This window comes from Gavia stellata, chromosome 12, assembly GCF_030936135.1.
Source record: "Gavia stellata isolate bGavSte3 chromosome 12, bGavSte3.hap2, whole genome shotgun sequence".
In the NCBI taxonomy this organism is placed as follows: domain Eukaryota; kingdom Metazoa; phylum Chordata; class Aves; order Gaviiformes; family Gaviidae; genus Gavia; species Gavia stellata.
This window is the reverse complement of record NC_082605.1, coordinates 14,863,277-14,882,679: the sequence shown is the minus strand read 5'-3', so window position 1 is coordinate 14,882,679 and position 19,403 is coordinate 14,863,277. Positions and strand designations below refer to the sequence as shown.

Sequence of the window (19,403 nt, the reverse complement as noted above, 5' to 3'; positions counted from 1 at the left end):
GTGGGCACCCCCCCCCCCCCCAAGTCCCCAACCTTATCCCTCCCCAGCGCTCCCCGCTTACCGGAGCCCGCGGGGGCAGCGGCGGCGGCGTCGCGTCGCGGGGCGGCGGGCGGCTGCGGGGCGGCCGTGTCGGCGGGGACGGGGGGCATGTCGCGGGGGGCCGGGGAGCGGGGGCGGGTCGGGGGCGGCTCCGTGGCCGTGGGGGGGGTGCTCAGAAGCAATCCACGAAGCACTTGAAGGTGAGTCGGAAGAACCTCATTGAGGGCGGCGGGGCGCGGCGGGGCGGGCCGGGCCGGGCGGGCGGCTCAGAGCCGGGCTGCGGGGCCGGCGCCGCGCGGCCGCTCCGGGGCTCTCTGCGCCGCGGCACCGGGCGGCGGCGGAGGCAGCGACCGGCCGCACCGCCCCCCGAGCCCCATTGGACGCGCCGCCCGCCCGCGGCTTGACGGGACTTGCAGTCCCGCCGCACCGGCACCGGGGCGAGGCGGGGGCAGCGGGACAGAGGGCATGCCGCGGGGCACCGGGGGACGCCGGGGAACGGGGCGTCACCGGGGGATACCGGGCACTAGGCGATAAGGCACACCGGGGGACAGGGCACACGGCGGGACCCCGGGCACTAGAGCACCGGGACTCGCAGTCCTGCCGCGCCAGCCGGCACCGGGGGACGCCAGGCACTAGGGCACAGAGACTTGCAGTCCTGCCGCACCGGTACCGGGACGCTAGGCACTACGGCGGCAGGACTGCACTGGGGAACACCGGGCAACAGGGAGCAGCCGGCAGCAGAGCACACGGAGAGGCAGCGGGTACCGCAGCGCATCAGGGGACAGTGGGTTTCCCCCCCCACTGCTGTAGGGTGCACCCAGCAGTGGGGTGCATCAATAAACACCCGGCACTGAGGGACATCAGGGGATAACGAGCACCGAGTCACGCCAGGGGCACCCTGCGGGCAGCAGAGCCCAGCAGGGACAACGAGCTGCAGGGTGCACTGGGTGTGAGGGGACCTGAGAGGGCACTGCGCTGCAAGGAGCACTGGGCGATGCGGAGCTGTAGTGTGTGCTGGGTACCACAGCACACCAGGGGACATGGGGCACGAGGGCACCTGGGGCAGCAGGGTGCTGGGGAGCCCCAACAGCACACTGGGGGACACGGTGCCCTGGGGGGGCTCACTAGGCACCAGCGGGTCCCAGGGGACAGCAGGCAGCAGAGGCAAGTGGAGTTCAGCGAGTTTAATGAGCGCAGGACAAACCCTGACCCCCCCTCTCCCCCCACCCCCCGGTGCCCGGCCCGGCCCGCACCCCCTGGGGCAGGCACCCCATGACACCCTAGTCGACTTCTTCCATGCTGCTGTAGGAGGGGGCCGGGCGCTCGGCAGGGCTGGCGAAGCGCTCGGGGAGGCCTTCCGCGGCCAGCGCCGGGGCTCCTTCGGGGGCCAGGCCAGATCCAAACGGCACCGGGGGCAGTCCCTGCAAGCAGAAGGCAGGCGTGAGAGGGAGACCAGGGGCGTGAGAGGGAGACCGGGGGCCTGCCCACCCATCTTCTCCCTCCCCACTCCCGGGTGGCTGTGGGGCGCCTGGGGGGACCACAGCCCTTCAGGGTGGGGGAGACCACGTAGGATGTGCGGCCCTGTAGCCTGGAGAGCAGCAGCCGGTGCCAGCCCCCAGCAGCAGGGCAGGGGGAAGGCAGCATGCCCAGGGCCCCCAGCAGCAGCCCCCACCTGCCCGCCAGAGGAGAGCCAGGCTGCAGCATGCTCAGCCCGGCCCCGACACTGCTGCCTCTCCCCAGCCCGGCACTCGTGCCCCCAGGGCTGCCGCGGCCAGGGCTGGTCTGAGCAGAGCCCTGCGCCCCGGCACGGGCGCCCGGCCAGCGCGGGCGGCAGTGGCGAGCCACGGGGCAGGCTGCCAGCGCCTGCCGAGGTCTGAGGAACAGAGCAGGACCAGAGGGGGTTTCCAGGGTTGAGAGCGCTTAGCCCAGGCCTCGCTGCTGGCCACCCACCTCCGGGGAGGGCGGGCAAGCAGGTGCAGGCAGCAGCTTGTGGGCCCCAACCCCAGGGCACCAGCTGGAGCAGAGGTCACCCCATCGGCGCCCGGCACTGACTCAGCCCCACGAGGCCAGCGCCATGGGCAAGCGGGGGAAGCCGCTGAGGCCCGGGGCTGCAGACAATGAGGTGACTGTTCCAGGACAGGCACCTCATGACTGCAGCATGGCCCTGCCCCACCAGGCTCCCCAGCTGGGACGCACTTGTTGGGGAGGACACCGTGGCACACGTGCAAGACGGGTGTGGGACCGAGGTGGGGGGAGCCCTGGGCTCCCCGCTGCCCAGCTCAAGCCCCAGCCAGAAACGCAGGCGAGCCCCTTCCCTGCCAAGCATCTTTCCTGAGCCAGCCAAGGGCACCGCCAGCAGGACAGCGGCAGCGACAGAAAAGGAAGTCACAGGGCTCTGAAGTCACCTCTCGCACCCAAACACACCAGAGCAGTCTGAGCCATGCTCAGCCAAGGGCAACACGTCTCAATGTCAGACACCGTTGGAGCTGCAGCCCGTGCTCCAGCCCCACGGGACCGTGCACCGCAGGCTCTGACGGGCTCCCCACGCCCTGCACGTGCCCCGCCGGGGCTGCCACGCCATGGTTGGGGAGCAGGAGCCCAGCCTGTGCCCCATGGTACTGGCAGACAGAGCTCTGCCCTGAGCCTGCTGCCACACAGGGTGCACCAGGCACCCAACAGAGCCCAAGGCATGGTCCCCATGCCGGCTGGGCCAGAGGGTCGCCTCTGGCACAGGAAGGTCACTGGCTCAAGTGCAGAGTGCCTGCCCCTGTGTGGGGGTCCCATCACACAGGACAGGGACGCTGCATCTCTTTGGAAAACCTGGCTTTATTGACACACCAAGGTTCTACCTGCGCTCCCCGACCCCATGCTTCTCCCACAGCACAGGCAGCTGGTCCCCTCGCAAATGAGGTGCTGCACTGCACTCCCCTGGCAGAGACCTGGCACCCCCAGATGCAGCCAGCTGGGGCCAAGCAGGGACAGCCCACACACCCCACAGCGCTGGGGACTGGTGGGAGCCAGCAGCCCACAGAGGTGGGCGCTCACCATGGGAACCCCAGCCCAGATTGCCAGGGTCCCCAGCAGCTGCCCAGAGGAGAGGAGCTGCAGCAGGGCTGAGCCTCTGGCTGAGCAGGGAAGCACAGAAGCATGCAAGCCCTCGGTGACAAGCCCGTTAGGCCCCAGCATGGGGGCACAGTGCGCACAACTCCCAGTGCACAGGAGGCTCAGCAGGAGGCTGGCAGGAGGGCCTGGGCTGGCCCAGGAGATATGAGTTGCACCAGTCCCAGGGAGCACAAGGCTCCCGCCGCAGCACAGCTGGGAGAGGCGGCTGGAGCAGGACCCGTGTCAGGGCATCCTGCCCTTGCTGCAGCCTCGCAGTAGGTCTCCGCTTCTTTCTTGGGAGCCAAGCATAGGCGGTCGATGGTCCTGGGGGGCTCTCAGGCCCTGGCTGCACTGCAGCAGCAACATCCCTTCCTGAGGTCTGCCCCGCTCCCAGCAAGCAGCAACAGTGAGGGAGGGCAAAGGGGCTCTTGGTTCTGGGCTGCGCCTTGGCAAGGCAGCAGGCTGGCCACGCAGCCCTGCCAGCTGGCACAGGAGATGCCAGAGCAGACAGGCAGGAGCCGACGGCGCCACACTTCCCTCGGCGAGTCCTTCCCAGTGGTTTCTGTCCTGCCTCTCGACATCTTCGTCTCATAGTGTCCTAGGACGGCACATGCCCCAGTGTCCCTGCTCCCGCAGCTGGCCGTGTGCCTGTGCCTATCTCCAGCGGGTCTGGTAAATGAGCGGGTAGAAGACATTCAGGAAGAGAGCCACAATTGCGGCCGTGGTGGCCAGGACAAAGTATCTGACACAGCCTTCGTCTGGGTGCTGGGGGGTGCCTGGACTCCGCTTCTGGCCACGGGGCCTCCAGCAGTTTCTTGCAGGCTTTTGGGGCACCTCAAGCTGCAGCTCTTGTTCTTCAGCCTCCAGTTCCTGCCAGATCAGAGAAGCCTGCGATGTGGAAACCTGCGTCAGCACGTGGAGAACACAACGGGTAACACCCCTCGCCATCCCCCGGGGCAGGCGGCTGCCTGCAAGCCCAGCCCCGTGCCCAGCCAGCCCGCCTCCCCATGCAGCACCGTCGCGGTAGCGCCCGCCCCCGCGGCTCTTCGGGGTCTCGGGTGCACAGGGCGCAGCCGGGTGGCTCTGCGAGAGAGAGCGTGGGCAGCTGCCAGGCAGCGTCTTCGTGGGACATGCGGAGCGGAGTGGGCAGCCAGATCCCGGTGGAGCTGATGCGCTGGCATTGGTGGGTCCAGCTGGCGAGGGGGCAGGCAGCAGCCAATCACAGCCCAGCTTTTGTGATCCCAACAGGATCTTTCAGATGACAGCCAATCCAGAGCCAGCTGGGGCAGCAGGAGCAGGAGGCGCGGTCACAGCACAGCCAGTCACAGCTCTGCTTTGGTGAGTGGGGATGCTCCAACAGCCAATCGTAGCCCAGCTTCCAGGAGGATTATCCACAGGCAGCCAGTCACAGCCCAGCCCTTCACTGTGCCGGTGATCATGGACAGCAGCCAATCAGGGTGCAGGTCTCCGGAGGGCACCCAGTGCCTGGGAGGGTGCCGGTGGTCCAAGGCGCTCAGGGACCTGCTGAGCCCCAGCGGGATCCAATGCACCCCATCGCTGCAGGGGATCCGGTGCTGCCAGGGGCCTGATGAGCTCCAGCGCCACGAGGGGACCCAATGAACCCCGGCGCTGTGGGGCGTACAGTGCGCCTCAGTGCTGCCCGGGCCCCTGCAGGCTCCCACCACTGGTGTGGGATGAGCAGTGCAGCCTTCCTGTTGCCCAGGCCACTCCCAGCGAGTGGAGCTGCTCCAGGACACGCACAGCCCCCCAGGACAGGAACAGCCCAGGCAGGCGGACACCAACATGCTGGACACCCCCTGGCCCCAGAGACAGGCAGCTCCTGTCCCCAGCTGAGAGAGCAGAGCCAGGATGCCTAATCAGCGCCGGGCCGAGGGCTGCAGCCAGATGGGCCGGGAGGCCAGGCCAGAAGGGCCCCACGGGGCACACACATGCAGCCATGCCAGCGATGAGCTGAGCATCATCCTCAGACCCCGCAGGGCCACAGGGGTGCCGAGCACGGAGGGAAGGGCTGCAGCACAGCGATGCGGGCGGGGGGCTGGCCAGGTGGGAGCTGCGCTGTGCCCCAGCCTGGGCCTTTGTGTCTGACATTCACACAGAGATCAGCCCAACCGTTTCCCGCCAGTGCACGTCGAAAGCACTCTGCCAGCTGGCCCACCTCTCCCTCCCAGGCAGTCCAGCAGCAGAGCTCGCTCTGGCAGGTTTCTCTTCAGCACCCTGTGGAGGCTGCCAGGCCTCTGGCTCAGCGCTGGCATTTGCCTTTTTTGCACCTAGCTTGGCCCTGACTGGGCCCCAGCAGAAAACGTCCCCCACTCTGCCTCGAGAGCAGCTGCGGAGGGCAGGTTCTCACCGCTCCCCGGCACAACCAGCTCCTACTGCACCACTAACAGCCCTCCTCTGCTGCAGACCCCGGCGAGGCTGGGCCCCCTCCTGCCTCCTCCGGTGCCCTCCCACCAGCACTCCCACCCTGATGACAGGAACCAGCTCTCCTCTGGTCCCTCAGGGCAGGGACCGTCCCAAGCTCACAGCACAAACCGGGCAAGACAGGCCCCAACACCTGGCCAGTGCAAGCTCTTTGGTGTTGAAGAGGGGCAGGCACCACACTGCAGCTGTGCCAGACTCCATGTGTGCTGGCAGAGACGGGCTGGGCCCTGTGCATGGGCACCTGGGCACATTTCAAGGCTCTGTGGCTCCAACAGTGCTGAAAGGGACGCGAGCTCTCACCTGGCTGGCAGCAGCTTCGGCAGAGGGGGTGCGCTCGGCTCGGTGGTCTGGGGGGTGCCCTGGCAGGGGTCTCTCCACAGGAGAGTTCCTCCGGCGGTAGAAGAGGACATATGCGTATCTGGTTACCACCTGGCTCTCGTCCACAGTGGTGACTGTGCTGTCATCGAAGAGCCGCCAGCCTGAGAGGAGAGAAGGGTTAAGCAAGCAGACAGGCCACAGCTGCAGGAGCGGGGGGGCAGTGAGGGTGGCAGATCCTCACCTACGTCGCTGCGCTGGCTGTTCTTGTCGTTGGGCAGGCGGGCGTACGCCGTGTAGTGCCCCCCAATCATGCCTCCGTAGTGGTTGATCACAGCATACAGGTCATACATGGGCAGCTGCTGCTCGCCCTTCCGGCCGATGCAGAACTTGCTCAGGTCCAGGCTCCTGGGGAGAGACATGGGGACAGACAGGGGCAGTCAGCATTAGGCAGGGAGAGGCTGGGCTGCAGGGTAGGACATGCCGTACCAACCCAGGCACTTTGTCCCCCAGGCTCTCACCGGACAGGGAAGTCCACCATGTCATTAATCTTGTCCCTCCAAATAAAGCTGCGGAAGGAGAAGCGCTTGAGCTGGATAATGAGGACGTTGGGCAGCCGCCACAGCATCAGCTGCTTGGAGGCCTCGCGGTGCTGCTTGCACTTGGGGCAGTACCTGGGGGAAGAGTGTGCTCATTACTGGCATGGAGATAGCCTCAACAGCCCAGCCCAGCCCCAAGGCCCCCCACATGTGGGGCTGGCACAGGGGATGTGAGAGGTCTCAGCCTCCCCTGCCAGAGGCAGGCCAGCACAGTCCTGTGGAGCACTGCTGGCTTACGGCCTCCCTCCCCAACGCACAAGGAAGGCCAGCCCAACATTCCTGGCTGCCAGAAGAAACACTGTGCAGGCCCGGGCAGCTCCCAGGAAACCCCTGCTGCTGCCTGGGCCCATGTGCTGGAACCCACCCTGCCGCCTTCCTCACCATGCTTCCTCTGGGGCCAGGACTTCGGGCTTGGTGAAGAGATTGAGGCACTGCTCCAGGGTGAAGTGGCCAGCCCGGGCTGCTTCACTGGCTGAGCCCGGGTCCTCCACGCACTCCAGCTCCTTGGACTCCACCAACACAAACTCCTTGAGGCGCTCATTGTTCTTCCACACCAGGGCGAGGGAGCAGTCGTCTGTCAGCTCCAGGGGGGTGTCACCTGCGAAGGGACGTACACCTCACACACCTGCCCCACAGGCTGGGACAGGCCACCTTGCTGGGGCTAGGAGCAATCTTGCCCATCCCAGCTCGATATGGCAATCACGCAGTGCTGCCAGAAAGGGACAAGTTCCCCACAGCCAGGTTCACTACCCCAGGGCAGCAGAGCCCCCCAACCAGCAGGGAACAAGGCTGGCACAGCTCCTCTCGGCAGTGCCTACATAACCAGCACTGGATGCGGGCATCCCATTCAGACAAGAGGTGACCCAAAGATCACAGACCCTCTGTGGATGCAGAACGCAGAAGAGAATTGGTCTCTTTGCCGAGGAGAGCAGGAACATCGTGCCCGATAAGAGCTCCCAGGCAGCAACTCTGCGCAGCAAAGTCCTGCCCTCCCCTGTGCCAGATGCGGCTTTCACTATCCAGCCTGGGGCCACCACCACATCTGGGTTTACCCTGTGCCAGGCAGCCTCTGGCACTCTGGCCAGGCAGATCCACCACTCTGCCAGAGGCTGGGGGATGAGGGATGAAGGTGGCACTTTCTGGGGCTCTGGGCTCACCTTTATCTTCCAGCTTGTGTTCTCGGTTAGCAGCGTCAATCTTGTTGATGTAGAACTGCGTGGCGCGGGCACTGAGCAAGTCTGGAGTGTGTTGGTACCCAGGGATGGCAGCTGTGGACAGGCAGGGACAGATCTGTGGTGGCACTGCCTGTCTGCCCTGCGTAGGGGCCAAGAATTTGCAGTGCCCCCACCCCCACCTCACATGCTACGGCCTTGCAGGGACAAAACCACGTGCCCTGTGTCCTTGACTATTTTTAGCAGGCGCCTGCCCCTGGCAAGCTGCGCTCCTCTGCCTGCCTTACCCCTTCACTGCACATTGCTGCCATCCTGAGACGAGTGTCTGGAAACGTGACAGCCAGGCAGCCGAGCGCGAGAGGCTGCTCCCGTGCAGCTGAGTCAGAACGAGGGAAACGCTGCACTCACAGCCCTAAGGGGCTCAGCCTATGCCAGGCTCTGCCCTCCCACGGGACTTGGAAGCTTCTGCCAGCCTCTGCCTCCCCACCCCTCCCACAACAACACAACACTCCAGCCTTCCTACTCAGGTCTCTGCTCTGCCACATGGGTCCTGCCAGGGCAAGGCAGAGCGTGGGCAGGCAGGCATTTCAGGTGGGGCAGCACTGCCAAAACACAGCTCCTAGGGCCTCACATATGTCTCCAAGGGTCTCTAGACCAAGCTCACAAGGGGAGAACAAATGCTGTGGTGGGAGGTCACCCTAAGGAGGGAGAATTGCTCCTGTTTTGTCTTGGTGCTGCCTGGGCTCCTGGCATAGACACGGTTAGCACAGCAGCACTTCTTACCTTCTGGCTTGAGGGCTCTCTCATAGGACGGCTCCTTCTCACAACAGCTGTCGCCCTGCGACTCCATGTGCTCGGAGAAGCCCGAATCCAAGCTCAGCAGGGAACTCCTGGCCGCCAGGACCTTGCTCCGGACAGTGCCAGTGTCCCCCAGCTCCGGGTGCAACTCAGGCACAGCTGGTGAGAGTGGGGGCTCCTGCAGGAGGCTGGAAGCCCTGTCCCCATCCCCCAGCTCGGGGGCAGAGGTGGCTGCTGCACAGCTGCTCTTGGCCAGGGGCTCCAACTTGTCTGGGACCAGAGGCTGCAGGCCCTGCTCTGGCGACATCCGTCCCAGCTGGAATGGAGGCTGGAACACGCTGACTGAGTACCTGGGCAAGGAGGTGGCAGTCAGAGCTGGACAGGCACAAGGCTGACCTCAGCTCTGGGGCAGAAGCACCCTCCTTCCCTGGACCCTCACCTTGCGTAGCCCTCCAGCAGCTGGGCCAGGCGGGCATAGGTGAGGCGGGACTCCGGCACGCTGATGAGGAAGGGGAAACCGATGTTCTCGGGGCGGCACAAGGCCTTGTGGTCTGGCCAGTGTGTTTTCTGACATGCCCTGTAACACATACAGCCCTTGCTGAACCCAGTATCTGCGACCACTCCGGGCAGGAGCATGGCAGGGCCAGAGGGGTGCACCGTGAGCCAGACTGGCTCCCTCCCAGTGGGCTGAGCTCTCCCATCCAGCCCTTCAAGACAGGAGACCCTCCCTCCCTGCCAGGCACCAAGCCAACTCACACATTGCAGTAACCAACTCGATAGCACCTCGTGCAGCGCCTAAGCTTCTCATCCTCTGGCAGCTGCTTCTTCTGGCAGGCTGCACACTTGGCAACGGGGCCACTGGGCACCTGTGGACGCTGCAGGAGAAAGGACCCATTGGGCAGGGAAGGGCACCCGGGCAGGACAAGGCAGCCTTGGTGGGCATCTGTGCTTGCTGCAGCTAGTCACCCTAGTGTGCAGTTTGTCACCCTTGTGTGCAGCTCACCCCCTCTTGCTCAGCCCCACTTGCAGGCTCAGACTCCCTGCGTGCCTCCCAGTAGTCCCAATATCCCCTCTTACCTGCTGGACCTGCAGCTCCACTACCCGCTCCTTGGCCAGTTCTGGGCTCAGCACCTCGAAGCAGAGCAGCAGGTCCGTGGGGGAGACTGTGTCCAGCGAGTTGGACGGCAGGAACATGCGGTGGAACCGATTCTTGATCACCTGCCAGGAAAGCAGTGGAGCAGGGCCATGTGAAGGCTGCCCCAGGATTCCTCCCCTGAGAAAGCCACAGACCTCAACCCCACAGCAAGCTTCAGGGATAGCAGTACCACAGGGATGCTGGGCTCAGCTCACCACCCCGCCAGGGGAGGATGCACATCCCTTGCCCCACTGCAGTGGCCCAGCACTCCTGAGCAGGGATCTGCCTGGCAGCACCCTGTGCAGGACACTGCCACTCACAGACAAGATCCGCCCCATGAACTTGTTGGATATGGGCAAGTGACTGCTGGTGGCCACATTCCCTGCAGAGCTGCAGGAGCTGGGGCACCCACAAGAGCAGCCTGTGGCTTGCTCCCCAGCTTGAGCACTCTCACCTCTGCCAGGCGCAGGTTCTCTGGTTTCACACGCACACTATGGGCCACCGAGTCAAGTACCTCCATGGCACTAGAATTCTCCTTGCTGATACTCACAAGAAACTGCCATGAAGAAAATGCCACATCAGTCACACCACACCAACGTGCACAGGCCCTTGCTTAACACAAGGCTTAGCCCGTTAGCACATGACCAACTGTCTGGGGCACGTCCAGGAGTCCTCTCAGGCCACCTCCCCAGAGCAGATGATGTCCTTTACCTTGATGGGTTTCTTGTGCGGCTCCTTTGCAAAGTAGTAGACAGTCAGCACCTTCTGCTTCTGCGGGAGGGGCACAGGGAGGTACAGGAAGGGGTCGAAGGTGATGGACACCTGCAGACATGACAGCACACTCAGTTGCGGAAGTGCTTGTGACTGCAATCAGCAGAGCAGCAGCTCCAGCGGACCTGAGATCTGGCCCTGCCCTGTGCCCTCTGAGGATTCAGCTGCACAGCCAGGACAGGGACAGAGCCTCCAGGGCTGTCCTACCTTGGAACACACTGGGCACACCAGCTTGGATTTGTACTGGCCCTGGAAGAGGTCCACAATGAAAGAGTCATTCCTCATCTTGTGTCGCTGCCAGGCCTCCTCAGCTACCACCTGCAGGGATAAAGGGCTCAGCACTACACCAAACCACCCAGGCCAGGGCTGCTCTCCCAGAGGCTTTGGGGAGGGACATCCTCACCTCATCGGGCCTCCCATCTGAGTCAACAGTTTCTGTGTAGGGCTTGTTCTGGATCCGGTTGAGGTCCTCATGCAGGCCATCAAGCAGGAAGGCCATGAACTCCTGAGCATCGTGCTGGGCATAGCCAGTGAACTGGCTGGCCTTGCTGGCCACGATTGCCTGGGGGAGCACAGTAGTTAGGGCTGGCCAGCAGCCCCCCAGCAGCATTGCCTGTCCCACACACAAAGCCTGGCTGCGCTCACCCACCCCCACCTAGCTCTCAGCAGCACTAGCAGGGCAGCCAGGTTCCCACAGAGGAGTGCTGGGGACCCACAGCAGCTCCTGCGTAGCACTGGTGCCTGCGGCCCTACCTTCAGTTTAGAGGGCTGGAAGGCATGGTGCGTGCCCTTCCACAGCGCTCGCAGCAGCATGGCAAAGCCAATGGCCAGGCGTCCCCCTGTCCCCAGTGGGTTGTTGTAGTTGATTTCTGACTCAAAGGACCGATCTGTAAGAGAAGCAGGAAAGCAAGGGTGGCCGCTGGCTGCACCATCCAAGCAGCAGGGCTCCACTGGGCTCCCAGCGTGGGCTCACCATGGAAGTAGTCACGCAGCTCTCGGGTGTTGGACAGGGACTGGATGACGCTGTTCATGAAGCAGGTGTTGCCCAGGTTCACCAGCCCAGTGAAGCCAGGCAGACACACCTTCTTCTTCTCGTCCTCATCCTCATCATCCTCCACACTCTCGGTGCTCACAGGGCTGTGTGTCATTGGTGGCACCATGCATGTCGGTTTGGGCTGCCAAAGCAGAGGCGGATGTGAGGGTGCCGCACTCGGGGGGTCTCTCTGGGAACACCATGGGAACCCAAAAGCCCACGGCACCACTCAGACATGGCTGGGTTGGAGCCATCACATCATCTCCCACCAGGACTGGGATAGACCAAGCAGCCAACCGCTGCACCCAATCCTGCCAGCTATGACTGAGGAGTGCTGCCTCCTCCTCCAGGAACAGTTTGCTGGTCCCCAGAGCAACACCAAGCCGGTGAGGTCCCACAAGAAGGACAAGTGGGCCCCCCTTTCCGCCCCCGCAGGTCAAATCCAGTGCATCCCCACTCACCGAGGGAATGTGCGGCTCTTGCTTCACTGCCACATGCTCTGGGGCTGTACGGGCTGCCACGCCATCCAGACCCCCATCTTCCACGCGTGGTTTCTCTTTGTCACTGGCTCGGGCCTCCTCCTTGCTGGACAGGGGGTGCTGGTTACTGCCCGGGGGGTTCTTGTCCAGAGGGGTAGGGCCTGTAGGCATGGCAACCTTTGCACCACCCACTGCACCTTAAAAAGGGGGAAGGGTGGGCCTGTGGTTAGCAGCACGACGCGCTGCCCACAGTGGGGCTGAGCTGCTCAGTCCATGCTCACACACAAGCTCTCTCCTACCCCTCTTCCCTGTGAGCAAGGGGAACAGCAGTGCCCTTCCCTTAGGCACTTGGGTCGCCCTGCCCTACACCCCTCCCGCCTGCACCCACTCAGCCCCTCTCCTTCCCCACAACCCTGTGCCAGAGGATCCGGCACCGTCCGGCTGCTGCCGGCAGTGAGGAGGGCCTATGCGCCACTGGGGTGCAGCAGGCAGGCAAGACAAGAAGGCAGGGTGCAGACCTCGTGTGGCTGGAGCCTCCAGCCCCCCCCAGCGCTGGCTCTGGCGTTTCTTCAGGCAGACGTCGATGCGAGACACCGTGAAGTTGTATGTGCACTGGTCCGGCTCAATAAGGTTCCTGCAAGACAGGCAGCAAGTCAGGGGTGCCCCAGACCCCCCAGCAGCCTCAGACATGCCAAAGCCTCTGCAAGGCAGGGCCACGGCCTCCAGGCAGTAGGGACCTGGCTAGCACTGAGCCCGAGGTGGAGCTGGCAAAGCAGGGTGGAAACCCTGTCCACACTGAGCCCACAGAGGGTCCCTTTCCTGGCAGATCCATTCTGCTTGGCTCCACGTGCCCCCTGCTGCTGGACATCCTGCCCAAAGCACACACAGGCTGGTCTAGCTCTGTCCCCAAGAGCTCTAGAACAGGCTGGGGGGGAACTGCAGGCAAGGAGGCACTGGGATTTCCTCCCCTGCAAGCCACCACAGAGCCAAGGCAGCCCAGGCTTAGGGCATTAGCACAGCATTGTGTGAGGGAGACCGCCAGGTGCAGAAATGAGCATTCCCTGCACAGACCCGCCATCCGGGACTGGCTCTTGCTCCAGCTCTGCACTCTCAGCTCCTTTGCCCTGGTGCAGGCTGGAAGGACTGGAGCCATACCTGAGCTTCACCTGCCACCGGAACACTGTGTGGGGCCCACAGCCAGGATGGAGGCGAAGGAAGTTTGTGTCGCTGCAAAGAAATTTGGAGCAAGTGAGAAGAAGTGAACAAACAAGTAGCTCAGCCACAGCCAGGAGCTCCACAGCAGCCTGGCACTGTCCCAAGGCATGCCTGTACCTCGTCTGGAACACCAGCGTGAAGTCTTGCTCCCGGAACAACACCTTGGACGTCTCCTTGTGGATCTCCTTCACATAGACGTGCACTACCACCAGGTCATTGCCCTTCTCGTATGAGTCATTCTTGACAAAGGTCAGGCTCACAAAAGGTTCTGGCTCTGAACAAGCAAAGCCGCAAAGAAAGATGTTACCTTCCTTGCAAACCAAGGCATCGCTGCAAGCTGACCCAGGAGAGGTCATGAGCAGACAGACCTTCCCGACCAAGCCAGCCCCTGGGCTCCGGCCGCTCACCATCAGCTGCTGCTTCCAGAGCCACATCATCCTTGGACCAGTCCCTCTTCTCACCATCTCTGCCGAGGGAAGGGGTGGCCGCCGGAACAGCCGTAGAGCTCTCTCCCAGGACAGCTGTGCAGTCCCGGCCCTGCAAGGCCTCAGCAGGGCTGCCTGGCTGCAGGACTCTCTTCTCCACGCAGGTGGCAACACGGTGGGGGAACACCTCTGTGGTAGCCGCAAGAGGTGGTATCTCCACAGGAACAGTCTCCTTGGTCAAAACCACAGCCTTTCAAGACAGAGGGACACGGTGAAAAACAGACACCGTCCCCCCGAGCTGTCCTGGCCCACCTGCTGTGACTCATGCCAGACAAGCAGACACAGCCCCATGCCACCCACTTCCCCCACACATCCCAGGCTTGGCTCAGCCCCGTTAGCACCACAGCCCAGAGACTGTGAGGTCCTCACATCACCCTCTCCTCCACCACAGCCAGGACCACACCAGCCCTCAGCACCACCCACGGGACCCCAGAGCCCATCTCATCGTCAAGGATGGGTCCCCGTGCAACCAGCATCCCCTGTGCGGGGGCGGAGGGAGCAGGGGCGCCCCGTTTGGCTGGGTCCTCGGGTACCTTTTCCAGTGGCGGTGCGAGGTCTGCGAGGGCCGTGGGCGCATCAACCTGGCTGGCTCTGCCATTGCGGCGGCTGCCTGCCCTCCCGCTGTGTCCTTTGCTGGGCTCCACACTCCCAGTGACTCTGGCATTTGGCTCCTCTTCAGTGGGAGCCACTTTGAGGTATACTGCCCGCTTGGCGCTGGGGCCGCTCTGTGTCCCTGGGCTGGCTGGGCTTTTCCCTCCCAGGGCCTCACTTCTTCCCGGAGCGCGCTTGGGGTTGGAGGGCTCCCGCCGGGACCTCGGCAGCTCTGCACCTTCAGCCCTCGGCTCTTCAGGGGCCACCTCTGCAGAAGCAGTCTTCTCCTTCCCATTCTCCCAGCACATGGCCCCTTTGGCTAGCTCTTTGGATCCATCTTTCCTTCTCTTCTGTGAAAAGCAGTGCAGCACAGTGGGAAGGTATCTAGGCAGCAGCACCTCTCATGCTCTTTGCCAGCCCCTCACCCTCACTCCCCCTTCCCAGAAGACGCTAGGGCTCTGCTCCAGAACCTGGAGGCTATGTGGCAGGTGGGAACAGGGGTACAATGACACCCCCCTCCCTGGGACAGAGGCAGCTGGCTCACCGCCCTCAGGCAGCATGTGGATGCAGGATGTGGCCCACATTGCTCCCTGAACAGCTCAAGAGCAGGGAGTGAAACCCTCACCCCAGCTCCCCAGATGCCGTAAGCTCCCTCAAAAGGCAGATCCTTCCCTCCTCACCAGAAGCGAAGACCAGGTATGCAGTGGGATCTTCTTCTGAAGCACAAGTTGTAGAAAGTTGCCCTTCTTGCACTGGACCTTGCTGCAGGAGCTCTCAATCTCCTCGTAGAACTGACAGCTCCACTGGCGCCCATCTGCAAGCAGAGGGGGACCAGCATCTCAGGCAGTGCTCCAAGCAGCTCTCACCTAACCCACAGCCCCCTTTCACCTGCCCCAAGGATCAAGGGAGCACTCACCCAGAGCCAAGGAGGCTGCAGGCAGGCTGCCACCATGCCCCAGGGGCCTTCAGGGGAATGCCAGCTTCCCTGGATTTGCTTTGTACATCCGGCTGGCCTCTTTCCCAGAGGGAAGGCGCTGGGCCTCTCTGCCCTCAGGGACACAATCACTTTTCCAAGGGATACCCAGGGCTGACTCAGTCATCCCAGTGAGCAGGGCACAGAGACGCACCAGTGCAGCAGTGGGCACTTGTTCACTTGTCGCAGAGGCCAGCTCCTGCCCTCCCCAGCTCTACACCCTTCTCCTTTTACACTGCTCTCGTATTGGCCCTGCCTGCTGGCTGAAGCTGTAACAGCTGACAGCAGGGCATTGCCTCCGAAGGAAAGGTTTTATGCCTGCCTGGATCAGCCCGACGTCTAGCCCAGAGCTGCGCCAAGCCCCGCTGGAGAAATGTCTGCAGCAGTCACTCCATTCCCCATACCTGGTAGTTTGACCACACAGTCCGTGTCGGTGAAAGCAGCGTCCACATCCTCCACCTTCAGAGCTCCACTGCCCAAGTTCAGCTTGACAATGATCTCATCAGCGTTCTGCTTCCAGTCCAGCAGCAGCTCTAGGAAGAGGGAGGGAAGTGTCACCCACTTGCTGGGGCATGAGCCTGCAGTGCCCACTCCTTGGCTGGGGAACGCGAGCCTGAACGCACGCTCAGTTCAAGGAGGTCAATGCAGGGGACACAGATCATGCCAATTAAACGGGATGCTCACAACCTGCTCTCATCAGACAGGCGACAAACAAGAGCATGATTTGTGGCAAGGCAGGTGAATCCTGGTAGGCACCAGAGAGGTCAGAAAGGCAGCGCTGCTCTCGGCCCCGTCACGTGCAGCAGCGGCGGCTGGGAAGAAGGGGTGGCTCCTGCCAACTACAAAGCAATTGCTGCTTTCCCAGGGAACAAGGAAGCCACAGAATTACTCTGGGGGATTCAAGTGGACTCTGATCACAATCAGAAATTGCCACTTCCCCTTTGCATATGCAAACCAAACAGCCCAGCTGCAAAAACCAAAGCACTGTGCTCCTGCCAGGTGAGCACTGCTAACACAGCTGAAACACAGGCAGGCCCCTGAGACAAGAACGCCACACCCAGGGAGAAAACGTTGTAACAGCATCACTCTGCTGCAGGCAGAGCCTCCATCAGGTACCTGCCAGCCTCCAGGTCTGGCCCTGTGGTGTCCTGAAGTCTTCAAGGCAAAAAGGTGATTTCAATCACCTTAATTTCAATCAGGTTTGTTCTACCCTGTGTGGCACAAAGATGTCCTACTCTGTCCTCAAAGCAGGCCTGGACCAAGGCAGGAAACAGCCAACAGTGCCTACTGTGCGACATGGCTTGGGATCTTCCCAGCCCAGCATGGCTTCCTGCTTATTTCTGAGCAGGGTGCCAGATGCCAGTGGCAAGGCGTCCTAGGGCTGTGTTCAGCAGCACCGTGACACCTGAGTTGGAAGCAGCCTGCCACGTGCCTAGGGCCTCTTCCTTGCAGACAGCCCTTCCCAGCCATGTGTACCCTTCTCTGCCCCTGGGGAGGCCGCATCCTAAGACAAACGCTGTGGCAAGGAGCGCTCGGGTTAGTTCTTCTCAATGCCGGAGCATGGGACAATGACAAGGTGAGAGTTTCAGATCCCTTGGCAAGGGCACTCCATGGCCATGCACTGACAGCCGGTGCACACCTTGACTTACCCTCCTCTGAGTCCTTCTCCTGGGCACTCTCAGCCTGCTCGAGCTCAGGGCGAGACACTGGTGGGCAGAGAAGCAGAGCGCGGGCAGGTCTGTCATTCTGTCACCTCCGAGCATGGGCTGGCATACTGATGCCCAAAATTTCACACATAACCTCCTTCTCCCCTGAACCTCTGTCCAGGCCTTTCATCCTGCATGTGCTGCTCATTTCACTCCTCTGCTTCCTCACACCTCTCCCTTCCCCGGAGCCCCACCTGCCGCACCACAGCAAGTTGGCCCCCAGGACAGCTCCTCTGGGCCACACCACCGTATCCCAGTCTAACCAGCACTACAGGGAGCAACACAACATTACTGCACTGCACAGAGAACCCTGCTTTGAGACATATATCAGTGTGGATCTTGTGGTAACTGGGCTGTGTGCCCCTGCTCAGCGCACCAGGCCCTCAGCCTCCAGCTGTACAGAGGAGTCCTGCCTTGATCTGACAGGGAGAACCTGATGTTTGGGCGTGCTCAAACCAATTCTGCTGTAACAAGAGAACCACGTGGCCCAACTGCACTTTAACATTCCCATTCCTGCACAAGTTGCCAACATCCGTGGCCAAAACCTCCTTCCAGATCAGGCCAGGGAACCAAACCAACCTGACACCTAATCCCTGCTCCCCGCAGGATTACCTCCGACAGCCAGAAGCATCTCAGGGCCTGCTCCACCCCCACAGGGCGGTGAGCTCTGCCAGGCAAGGGGCTCAAAGTGACAACACCTTGTCCTGGAGCAGAGAACCAGTAGCAACGGGAGCTGGAAGCGCTCAGAGGGCTGTCACTGCCTCCTTTGACCGGCCACAAACCAGTAGGAAACCTCTGCTGACCACCACAGTCACTGGTGCAAAGGTGCTGGTGCGGCTGTCAGCATGAGAAGTGCTGCAGCAGCACTGCCTGGAGGATCCACAGACTACTCCAGCCCCTCATCACCCTTGCAGAGGGGACAGAGGCAGCGCAGCCACACCACAGCCCCCGCGAAGGCAGGAGCACCCCACGTCAGAAGGTGCGGAGGGTCAGGCCTTACCGGAGAGATAGAGCACACCTCCCACGCGAGAGAAGGTGCAAGACTGTGTTCTCTGCACCGTGGGGTTTTGCGTTGGGGACTGCAGCCAGCCGCTCCAGCACAGACCTTAGCAAGCGCTTGTTTACCTTGCCCTATAAAACACCCTGTGATTTTGAGGTTACAACAGTCGTAACGGAGCAGGCACAGAAATCAAGCAATTTTTCAGGGCCGCAGGAACTCTTGCCTGCATCGTGCCCACAGGCATTCCCTGCCCCACACTGGTGCCTGCACCTGAAGCGTCGTTTTCGACATCGGATACACAGCAGCTAGGGAGGGAATCACTTCACAGCAACTATTCCACTTGAGCCACACCCTGCCCTGACACAGAAGCTAAAGCACCAGCCCCACCCATGGGCCCCGCACTTGGTGGGCGCTGTCAGCACCCAGTCCCTTCCTCACAGCATCTGGCCGTGAAAACCAATGGGGAAGCAGCACCGGCTCCAGCTGCAAGAGCACCCACAGGCTTCAGTCCCACTGCCTCTGGGTCGGGGCAGCTCAGCCCCAGCCAAAAGCAGAGTCTAGAAACAATCACTGAGGCCAACTCCAGGCTTAAGCTAACAAGGCCATGGGCCCGACCTTCCTCACATAGCTGGGGCCAAGTAGCGTCCAAAGGAAAGAGGTTACAGGTCCAGGGAGGACACTGCGCCGAAGAAGATCCCACATCACATGGGTTATCACCAGCTGCAGGAAGCGATTAGTTAAATCTGCTTATCCTGCAGCAGATGGCTGCGAGACTCCCACCCTGCACGGCCAAGAAACTACAGGCCTGCTTGCCGCAGCACTGCCGTGTGGCTCTCACCTTCCTTGCTCTCCTGGTTGGCTCGATCCTTCTGCTTCTTCTTGTTGGTGGCATCATCCAAGCCCCGAGACACTCTCCTCTGGCCAGGGGCATTGGTGCTGCTGGACATTTTCAGCCGTTTGGAGGACACAAACGGCCCGCCGGGGTCGGTGATGGAGTCTGGGTCAGGGGTGCGACGTTTTCTTCCTGGCCCAGCTATCTTGGCGACTCTCTGTGGTCAAACTCTCTGGCAAGGAACTAGTGGCCTAAAGAGAGGAGAGAGTGAGTGTGGCAGGAGGAGCAGGTGGAGAAGGCCCAACAGCATCAGGATCCACTCTCTGCCCCAGCGCTGGGCCCTCCCAGGGCCAGTGCCCTCACATGACTTTCACTGCGGTGTTTACAGGAAGCCCCACACAGAGCTCGGTGAGGAAACCTACCTCATCACAGCTGTTACGCTTACTGCCAAAAGCATGGGCTTGTCAGAGCTCCCAAGATACAACCGGGGGTCTTCCGTATGTGGCACACATTAAAAACCTGGAAAGCAATTGTCATGCTCATGGCTCCCACTACAGCAACACTGGCCCAGAGGAGCTGCCAGCACTAACAACACCCGGAGACAGAGCTGAGGGCGAGGACACAGGGAGGCCCCGATCTGAAAAATTGAGCCTCCAGGGTCAACCAGAGCAGCTCGCCCCATGGCTCAGGGCGGCAGCTATTTCAGTCAAACAGTG

General features: G+C 62.3%; 1 protein-coding gene across 7 annotated transcripts; it reads right to left on the bottom strand.

The window, feature by feature from the left end:
• Window positions 1-1,319: 1,319 nt before the first annotated feature.
• On the bottom strand, window positions 1,320-18,941 carry USP19 (ubiquitin specific peptidase 19). Of its 7 annotated transcripts, none has more exons than XM_059823030.1 (26): window positions 18,694-18,941; window positions 16,799-16,855; window positions 15,554-15,682; window positions 14,857-14,990; window positions 14,119-14,526; window positions 13,508-13,775; window positions 13,218-13,374; window positions 13,041-13,112; window positions 12,404-12,519; window positions 11,868-12,082; window positions 11,347-11,548; window positions 11,127-11,260; window positions 10,777-10,935; window positions 10,581-10,691; window positions 10,314-10,424; window positions 10,057-10,158; window positions 9,545-9,685; window positions 9,224-9,342; window positions 8,907-9,044; window positions 8,453-8,817; window positions 7,655-7,765; window positions 6,879-7,095; window positions 6,420-6,572; window positions 6,143-6,306; window positions 5,884-6,062; window positions 1,320-1,460 (listed from the first exon to the last, which is right to left on the bottom strand). In XM_059823030.1, exons 1-26 carry the CDS (start codon window positions 18,800-18,802, stop codon window positions 1,320-1,322), a joined length of 4,212 nt encoding a protein of 1,403 aa, XP_059679013.1. In that variant the 5' UTR covers window positions 18,803-18,941. The 7 variants fall into 7 exon arrangements, with proteins under 7 accessions (XP_059679013.1, XP_059679014.1, XP_059679009.1 ...); XM_059823031.1 differs by having other exon boundaries at window positions 14,119-14,523; XM_059823026.1 differs by lacking the exon at window positions 1,320-1,460 and adding an exon at window positions 2,855-4,029.
• Between the last annotated feature and the right edge of the window lie 462 nt (window positions 18,942-19,403).

Bases quoted from the DNA above. Each gene is read 5' to 3' on its own strand.
- USP19 (XM_059823026.1), bottom strand. From the start codon at position 18,802: ATGTCCAGCAGCACCAATGCCCCTGGCCAGAGGAGAGTGTCTCGGGGC. The intron at 14,527-14,856 runs GTGAGGAGGGAA...TGCTTTTCACAG, and splicing joins ATACCTGGTCTTCGCTTCTG to AAGAGAAGGAAAGATGGATC. The intron at 10,692-10,776 runs GTGAGGATGTCC...TTATCCCTGCAG, and splicing joins CAGATGGGAGGCCCGATGAG to GTGGTAGCTGAGGAGGCCTG.